General features: G+C 30.6%; 1 protein-coding gene across 1 annotated transcript; it reads left to right on the plus strand.

Moving 5' to 3' along the window:
* Positions 1-5,667: 5,667 nt before the first annotated feature.
* On the plus strand, positions 5,668-7,729 carry NRS/ER (nucleotide-rhamnose synthase/epimerase-reductase). The gene is made up of 2 exons (XM_011073753.3): positions 5,668-6,221; positions 7,085-7,729. Exons 1-2 carry the CDS (start codon positions 5,772-5,774, stop codon positions 7,535-7,537), a joined length of 903 nt encoding a protein of 300 aa, XP_011072055.2. The 5' UTR covers positions 5,668-5,771; the 3' UTR covers positions 7,538-7,729.
* The last annotated feature ends 2,691 nt before the right edge of the window (positions 7,730-10,420 follow it).

Raw genomic sequence — 10,420 nt, forward strand, 5'->3', positions numbered from 1 at the left:
ATAAATGATCCAATTATTTATTCTCTCTAATAATTAATTTAATTTAATTAAATTAACCCGAATCTTCTAGAATTAATTCCAAATTAATTGCATCCCATTATAGTGGTAGAGTGTGACTCTATAGGTTCACGCTTAGCTAGAACTGGACGTGTGTGCCCAATTAATTAATTATTTTCTATTATCCCATAATCGAAATTAGCTTGTTACCTTGGATGACCGTCTACCAACTGTCCATGGCATTATAGACTAGGTGAATAGCGGTGTGAACATCTAGGCTTCGAATCCGTACGAATACAGTCCTACTGTCAATCATCTCGGGGCCTTAGTCTAAGACATGGAATTGGGCGATGGTTCCCATCATTAACTAGGCAACTATACTTGAAACTCGAACACGTTTACTCTATTGATTCGATTTAGAAAATCTATCCCTCATCGATCAATCACTATGACCAAAACTTTAATTAGGCAAAAAAGTTGAATTATCCCTTAGTAATATGAGAAAAAGTTGAAATTCTAAAGTTTCAATTATGATATTATTTCCACTTTAATTAGTTGGTTAGCAATATAATATCCAATTAGGGGATTCACAAGATAGATGATCAACAACTCTTCCTTATGGGATACTTCCTTAGTCGAAAATTATATATATTAAAATAGAAAAGGGATGATTATATTTACACCATGATTTATGATTAGGTTTACACAAACAACTCTTATGATTTTTGGAATAATGACACGTATATTCACCCAAAATATTAACATCATTTATATAAAATCAACCCTATTTTTAGAAAATTGCAAGAATACCCTCCAAAAACATCAGCATCATTACACAAAATACTTATATTTTTTGTTGTTAGGGTGGCTTCTTTAATTATGCATAAAATAAGGGTAATTTATATAAATTAACCATAAATTATGAGGTATAAATGTAATTATCCTTTAAACATAGGCGTATTTTCAATAGTCGAAAACATAAAAAGTCCTCAAAGGAGGCAATCCAATGATTCGAGTACAAAACTTTTCTATGAAAAATTTCGTATTCGAACCTTGGGTGTGTACTGGGTGCGTTCTTCCATTTGAACGTGGCACTAACCATGCACGTACATAAAAAAAAATAATTAAATAATGTGTGTGGCACACCCAACTGAGTGTTCATAATTAAGTAAAAAACTTCAAAAAATATTTTTTATGTTAAAATTATATTTTGCTTTAATTAAAGAAATTAAAAACATTTTTAAAAAATAAGAAAGTTTGAAGAAGTTAAAAAGTTAGCTAAAGTTGCAAAGAGTGAACTATTTCACGGTTATGAGAAGAGGGAAAAAATTAAATAAAATTGATGAAATAATCCTAAACCAAAAAAAAAAAAGTAGACCAAAAAAATAAAATATTAAAAGGGTGCTCTCATTTAATCTTAAAGCATAGATATATACTAAAATTAAAAAAAAAAATCAATATTATGCAACACAACTTTAGGTAGTGCAGTCACATTCCGACAGTTGTGCTCATGATTATGAACAAATTTAACATCCGTTGACTGATTTCACGTGTTTAATGTAACATGTTTTAAACTTTTTTCCTTATATATATATATATATGTAATATTACAAATGAATAAATTATTTTTTATATGATAAAGAATAACAAGTTATCCCCTGTGCTTTTTAAAATGAAGCAATTCACCATCCTAATAAATTGCTTCAATTTAAAAAACATAGGGGCAAATTGCTCTTTTTTTATTGGGATAATTTGCTTATTTGCAATATCACATAAAAGTTGCTTGCATTTTTTGTCATAAATATTCGGGAAAAGTATAATTTTAGTCCGTTAAGTATGCCTAATTTTAATTTTAATTTGATAACTATGTCTATTTTTGTTAGGTCCAGTTTAGTCCTTTGGCAAATTTTCGGATAATTTTACCACTATGAGTGCATATGAAAACTAAAACTGCCTTTCAAAAGTTGCATAGTGGTAAAATTATCCGAAAATCTGCCAGAGGACTAAAAGTAAGCAATTTCGTAAGTTACTGAACTTAAACAAAAATAGACATAGTTATCGAATTAAAATTAAAATTAGGCATATTTAACGGACTAAAATTATACTTTTTCCTAAATATTCGTTATTCATATATTCTTTGATTTGACGCTTGTATTGATTATTTAAGTGTGTACTATGTTTTATGATTGACGAAGAAATTTTAAACATACCTTAATGAAGATCGGTTGTTGCAATCACTATTAGCCGTCTTTAATTACCAACGATCTCATATGACTTTATATTAAATGGCTTTAAATCCAACATAATATTAAGTCAATATAGGAGTTGAAAATTTAAATTAAATTTATAAGTTCAAATACAATATTACATTTAAATTAAAAAAATTAAAAAAAATTATTCTGAAAATGCTATATTAGTCGATTAATTATTTTTTCTTAGTTATGTACTACACAAATTAGAGCCAGACTTATATTAGGTTTCGATCTGAAATTTCTACTGAAAAAAGATTATAAAGTTAAAAAATAAAAATTGTGTCATGAAATGCCATAATTTATTATGATTTTAAATATTATCAAAAAAGATAAATAAAAATTTTAAAAAATGATAAAATACGACGAGCTTCAATAATTTTGACATAATTATAAATACCCTTTGTTTGAAAAATTACAATGCGTTCCTGGTGTTTGATGACATTATGTAATTCTTGGATGAGGGTATGGAATTGTCAACTTTACCCTATACTGTATTTTTTATATTTAAAAAAATAAAAATTTATTAAAAAAAGGAAAAATTTGAAAAATTGTGAAAATATTATATACTTGATCCATAAAAAAATTTTAATCCGTACTCCACAATGGTATTTTGGTCAATTCACCATAAAAATGGATGAAAACCTAACAACGACTCATTGACTGCGCTAATTGTTAGTGAGACGGCCATTAAATTAAAAATATACTAATAATTTTTTAAATAATAAAAAAATATTTATAATTATATTAAATATAATAATAAAAATAAATAAATAAAAAACGGTGAGCAAACCATCACTATCCAAACTTACCACCCTAAAGGTGAGAAGTGTGCAAGTGCAACTACCCTCTTTTTTGGAAGTTGGAGAGCAAAATGGACCTCAAATTCCACAGTCCCCACCCCCACACCCTTAGATCCAATCTAATCATATAAAATTCTTCAAAACTCATATTTCCACTCCATCTCCTGCTTTTGCCACTCCATTTCTTTGTCTATGGACTATACTGACCTCTGCTAAAATCTTTAATGGTTTTTGTGAAAGGTTTCGTAATTTTTCAAAAAAAAAAAATTTATTTAATTTTGGGCATATTTTTCTTTTTAGTTTATATATTTAGTTGTAAATGTTTTGAAAAATTACTAAGAAAAAAAATTAAATAAATGGTTTTAGGTCTGAATTGGAAGAAGTCGAGTTTAAATTGATTTGATCAGTTTAAAATACAAAGTGTTACAAGCTATTAACATATCGTTCAAACGAATATTATGTTTTCTTATAGATTTTTTTTTCTTTTTATTAAAAAAGAAAATCTAGACTTAGTAATTGGACGAATTATTTGAAATTACGATTCCTCCTTGAGGAAAAAAACGAACAAAAAACAAGTGTAGTTATTTAAGTAACTAATTATTGTTGACGACAATGTCTGATGCTGATAATGATGCTTAGTTTAGTTGACGAAATTGAGGCTCTATAATTAAGAGGTCATGAGTTCGAGGCCCCCAATAGTGTGGATTTTATCTACTGTAATAGTAGTTGTTGGATAATTTTATATTTTTTATATTTACGCTTGACATATAATGATTATTTTAATTAAAATTTATAATGTAATTGTAATTGATTCACTCAAAAAAACAATTTTTGATACTTGCATTGTTGTTTTGTATATTTGAATCTAGTCTTAATTACTAGTTAAATATTGAATCGAATTCTAGAAAGACCCAAAATTTCACAAAGGGTAAATTACATTTCGTCATTTGAATTATGCCTGTTTTTAGATTTTGCCGTTTGAATTTTTTTTTTCTATGTCAACTTATCATCTCAACTTTGTAAGATCTACACTTTGCCCTATACGATCTTTTCTTTAACAATTTTTCTACCTAAAAAAACATCATATGCTATACGTATTGGGAAAATATCACATCACATCACTTTTAAATATCACATTTACACTGCATGTGATTTTTTTTCGACAAAAACTTTGTTAAAAAATAGTTATAAATAGTAAAATTCAAAATTTCGTAAAGTTGAGATAGTAAAATTGACACAAAAAATTTAGATTCCAAAATATAAAAACAACTATAATTCGAGTGACAAAATGTAATTAACCCTTTCACAAATTTAAATTCTCTTGCATCGAATTCGATCAACCACCCGAATCTATACATTTTCCAATTTTTTCAGTTTTTTATAAAATCGAATCATTTTACACTATCCAATACATTCAAATAAAAATATTAATTTAATAAATTAATATTTTTAAATAAACAAATATATCAACTAAAAATAATAAAACATAACACCTCTATTAAAAATAAATTATATACCCACCACTCCAACCTAAGACCCATTTTTTCTCTTTTCATTTATGTCGACTTACATAATTTCTACCACATTTAATTTTTTTCTTTTTTATGTATTCTGTCTCTCATATTTTTTTCTTCTTCTCCAAATTATATTATTTCATCTCCATCCCACTAAGTGAAAATTTAATAATTTCATTGAAATAATTAAAAATTATAATAAACTTTTATAATTTTATCGATAAATACACTTTGCCCTCTCGATAATTTAATAATTGTAATATTCACTCCCTAAATTTAATTAATTGGATAAAATTACCCCTCATGAACGATTATATAATTCTCTGTATATTTCAGTATTTTTACACATTAAATCATCGTCAAATTATTTTCTAACTAAAAACGTATTTTTCAACTAACATACACAAAAATATTTAATAAATGGATTCTAAATAAAATCAAAGTAATAGGTTAATATAATTGATACACAACACATATATCATATATATTTTGGAAAATAACTTGACAATAAAGTTAGCCCAAAATTGAACACTTTTAGAAAAAAAAAATGAATAAATATATTTTGCTATTTTTTCAAAAGAAACTATATTTAAAAAATATATAATTCCTTATTTTTATCCAAAAAAAATAAATAGTTATTTTTCTTACCAAATTAATAATAACTCTTTACATTAAAGTGTTTTGCGTATTTATTGCATCCATTCGTCACTTAACTTTTAGTCTATAAAATTTGAACTATTAACTATATTAATTATATTTTATTTTTATTATAAGTAAAATGTATTTTCTTTAATTAAATATATATATAATTGAATTTCAAATGCAAAATTAAAAAAAATCCTTTATACTATATATGTATATATATAAATATGGATAATTTTGTCCAAATATTTAGTCGTAGCGAGTAGACGTTACAGTTATCAGTTTTAGGAGGGTGAATGTTACCTCGAGGATTATTGGGAGAGAGTGTATATGGTCTATTTTGAAATTTGTGAGGGTGATTTGGTCAATTCAGGTATGAAGAAGAGTGCAGGGGACAAAAAAAGTTGTGCATACATTAAAATAAAGAAATTACATTCAGATCCGAGAAAAGAAAGAAAGAAAGAAAGAGAGCTCATTGTTATATACTGCAGCAATTACACCCACTACTCCTCATTTCTCCCACACACACACACACACACACACACAACACACACTGAATTTCTACTATGGGCGCCACAGAAAACGGGTCAGCCGCTCAACCTCTCAAGTTCTTGATCTATGGTCGAACAGGATGGATTGGCGGGCTGCTCGGCAAGCTCTGTGAGGCCCAGAAAATCGACTACGTATACGGGTCGGGCCGGCTCCAGAACCGGGCTTCACTGGAGGCCGACATCGAATCGGCCCAGCCGACGCATGTTTTCAATGCCGCAGGGGTGACGGGCCGCCCCAACGTCGATTGGTGCGAGTCTAACAAGGTGGAGACCATCCGCACGAATGTTGTCGGCACGCTGACGCTTGCCGACGTATGTAGGGAGAAGGGTCTAGTGTTGATTAACTATGCCACGGGGTGTATTTTTGAGTACGATGCTGCGCATCCTCTCGGGTCGGGTATCGGGTTCAAGGAGGAGGACACGCCCAACTTCATCGGATCCTTTTACTCCAAGACCAAAGCAATGGTGGGTTTTCTTTAATCTTGTCATTTGTGTGAGTGTGGTGGTAATAGTGGTAGATCTTTGTTTGTTTAGTGTTTGTTGATTTGTGTCAAAGTCTACTTTGTAGTATTTAATGTTGTTGATGATGACAATGATGTGATTTAGTGTTATTGGTTTGAAGAGTTTGAAATTGAGTATAATGTGTGCTTATTTCATTGTATATTTTGTGAAGTATCTTTCTGTAGAGGAAATGGTAAATGAAGGCATCGAAATCTTTACCTACTTAATTAAGAGCTTGTGGAAGTATACGGGAAGGAATGTTAGTAAAAAGTTTTATTGCCTGTCGATGATTTGTCGTTGGTTGTGCATCTAGATTACAAATCTTGCAAACATGAGAGTGAAGTTTGTTCTTTGTTATTGCAACGTTTCAACGACTCGAGAATATTTGCGGTGATTAACTATGCTAATTGTGATTTAGTGATTCATCATTCCTAGCAATGTGAGATCTTATGGCTGTTATATGATGTGAAGAAATAAAATTTGCATGACTATGTAGCAGCATTTTCTCTTCAGAATTTGTATCTGAGATGCTTTAAGGAGTCAATCAAGTTAAATGTTCCTTTTTTGTGCAACTGTTAATATTAGTCAAGATCACCCTTTTGCTGTTCATGTGCTTGCCTAGCTGCATGTAGGTTCGTTTAGTGGGCTTTTGCTACTACCTATGAGGTTATTTCCTCTATTGGAAGTATCCGTGAATTGCTAGATGGTTTGGTGGTGGGTTGGTTTTCTGTGTAGACAAGGTGAAAGGAAGTGGTGTTGTGTTCATGTACTACATTTCTCGTTTGGTGAGTCCTCATCTGTACTTTTTTCTACTGTCGTGTTGTCAGGTTGAGGATTTACTAAAGAACTATGAGAATGTCTGCACGTTGCGAGTCAGGATGCCCATCTCATCCGATCTTTCCAATCCGCGTAATTTCATCACAAAGATAGCGAGGTATGAAAAGGTGGTCAACATACCCAACTCCATGACAATCCTAGATGAACTTCTTCCCATATCCATTGAGATGGCTAAGAGAAATCTCACTGGAATTTGGAACTTCACAAATCCGGGAGTCGTCAGCCATAACGAGATTTTAGAGATGTATCGTGAATATATAGACCCAAACTTCACTTGGACAAACTTCACTCTTGAGGAGCAGGCTAAGGTGATAATTGCCCCAAGGAGTAACAACGAGCTCGATGCCACCAAACTAAAGCAAGAATTTCCTGAACTCTTGTCCATCAAGGATTCTCTCATTGAGCACGTCTTCAAGCCCAACCGAAAGACCCCTGTAGCCTAAAAATATCAGAGGTTTGGATTAGTTTCACCAGCTGTTACGGTTTCTTGTCTTCCTTCATGTGGACCGTCTCATTTTCTCTCACGCAATTCTGTTCCAATATTACATGCATGATTTCCTTTTTTTTTTTTGTGTACTGAATGTTGTATTGTATTAATTGCAACATTGAATAAATGAGATAGAAATGTTACATTACTGTGTTTACAGCCCACCTCAATCCTTTTCATATCCTTTTATCACTTCATTTTGAACGAACTTGAGAGTTTGCTGCACATACTAAGGGTTGTCCTGATATATGTTAATGGAACGTGGAATGTTGCCTGAAGTCTTTCTGTCTGAAAAGTTTATTCTCTTTAACATGGTTATGACTTATGAGGTTTCTAACTGACTGAATTTCTTGGCCAGTTTTATTCACTTTTTTCTCCTTTTATGCCACTGCTGTACATGTGATGCCAACTTTGTAGTTCAATTGATTTCACTAAGATGCAATACTCATTTATCAGACATTGCAGTTTTTTAGGATTGTATGTATAATTTTTTAAAAATATGGGTAATCTGTCATTTATGACACTTTTGGTGGATGTGTGTAATTCTCAAAAGTCATGAGTAATTTTTGTAAATAGATCATAAGTTAGGAGTATACATGTAATTATCCTTAAATAGATCTAACAATTCAGAACGAATAATGCCTACCAAATCTCATCTAATTATCTCCCGTATCTCCTAATTTTAATTCCAGCAAACACATGGTAAGTACAGTTAAGAAAGAATGACCAACACAAGTATAATTAACTTTTTTATTATAGTAAAACTGTAATTATATTTGTCATGTAATTTAGTCGATCAAACAAAATCCAATTTGGATGAGCATTTTCCACTCTGTGGTAGATAGTTGCTTCAAAAACATTGACTATATAAGTTTCGGTAAATTATATGAGATTAAGATCTAATTACACTAACACTCCTAGTATTTTATAAAATTATAGTACATCCAGTATTTTGTTTGTATCTCAGGAAGCATAATTGTAAGTAGGGGTTTTCGGTTCGGTCAATCGAAAATTCGATTCACCGTTTTCAGAAATTGAAAATCGAACTGGTTCGGTATTTTACATGAAAAAATTGATTTTTTTTAAATGTATATATATATATATAATTTTTAGTATTTTTCTAATTTTGTCCAAAAATACATGTACTAAAGTATCAAAATCTAAAAAATAAAATATATAATGAAAAATGCAATTCAAAATTTCAAATCAAAAGAAAAGAACACAATAACAACCTATTCATTTAATTTAAATTCAAATTTAATAGTACAACTACAGTATTCAATATCCAAATACTACATATAGCGAATTGAATTAAAGTTCTGCCATTGAGCATCGACCATCAACTTACACCTAAGAAACAAAATAAAAAAAAATTATAAAACAAACGACAAATAAAATTATAAGAGTGTATGAAAAAAAAATCACTATTTACGACTTACGTGATACACAATATTACCCTGACTGTGATTCTTGTGGTGTGATTGTGATTCTTGTGGTGTGATTGTGATTCTTGTGGTTGTTGAGATGTGTTTGAAATCCCTTTATCCTCCAATCTTTCTTTTTTCATTTGACATTTGAATACACTACAAATAACAAATAAAAAGTAACAATTTATTTTAAAACAATTGAAAACCAATTTTTTTTTAAAAAAAAAAACAAAAATCAAACCAAAATTTTCAGTTCGATTTTCGATTCTGTTCGGTTCAACCAGTTTAATCGAACTGTGAACATCTCTAACTCTAAGTTCTATTTTCCCCTTAAATTGTTATTATTATATTTAAATTATAACTAAATTAAGTTTTGTATCCTACCAACCTTTTCATTTTCCTCACCAAAATTAAGTTGGAATGTATTCCTTGCGGCTATTGCACTAAGTGAATCTACCCGTCACCGATCAAATATTACCCAAAATAGCCACAACTAAGTGAATTTAACCATCACCGATTAAATATTACCGAAATTGATTACCGCAGCTCCACCAATGGAGTGATAAGTGATAAGTAATGTCTAGCATTATGGACTTGTCACTGCCATCCAATCTTTCCCTGTAGAGGCCTAGATTTGTCCCATCTGAAGGCTATGCTCATCAACAAACACTACATCATCATTGTAATAAGAAGGGAAAATTGCATAAAACCCTCCTGTGTTTTTAAAATTTAGCTAAAAACCCCCTGTGTTAAAAGAATAGGCAAAAAACCCCCTATGTTTTTCAAATTGTTGCATACTCTCCCATTCCGTTAGATGAACCCTAACAGCGTTAAATTTTTGCTAAATTGACCGTTATACCCTTCTTATAACAACCATTAATATTTGAATGTAAAAAATAAACGGTCCAGATCTTAAGTCATTTAAATATATTTTTATTTATATTTATTTATATATACATTATATATATCGTATATATATTATATATACTATTTCATTCCGAATCTTCTCTCTATGATTCAATCTTCGTCTGAAAGAATTTTCGACCATGGCTTATACCATTGGAATCCTCTCCTCAAGACGAAGATATCCATACCATCAATTTGAACTTTCATCGACCGGAAAGACTGGGCTTTGAGCACGACCGTCAAAGCTTCTTGGCTTCGATTCGTCGTCGTCCGGATGAATTCTGGCCTGGGACCACCACCAATAGATTCGCCTCGACGTGAAGATTCGAACGAGACCAACCTTTCTCATTTTCATCAAGTTTTTGCTGAGATCCAAAACTTTTAAATTTATTTCTGCCGTGATGTTTGTTGCGTCGATTCGCCGCCGTCTTGACGAATCACGGCCTGAAACTACCACCGTTCGACTCCTCTCATCGAGACGATTCCAATGAGACCAAGATTGCCCA

This window comes from Sesamum indicum, linkage group LG1 (genome assembly GCF_026168435.1).
Source record: "Sesamum indicum cultivar Baizhima isolate 11 linkage group LG1, ASM2616843v1, whole genome shotgun sequence".
Lineage (NCBI taxonomy): Eukaryota > Viridiplantae > Streptophyta > Magnoliopsida > Lamiales > Pedaliaceae > Sesamum > Sesamum indicum.

Excerpts from the sequence above, each read along its gene's own strand:
- NRS/ER (XM_011073753.3), top strand. The coding sequence starts at position 5,772 with ATGGGCGCCACAGAAAACGGGTCAGCCGCTCAACCTCTCAAGTTCTTG. Across the intron at positions 6,222-7,084 it reads ACTCCAAGACCAAAGCAATG|GTTGAGGATTTACTAAAGAA; the intron begins GTGGGTTTTCTT and ends TCGTGTTGTCAG.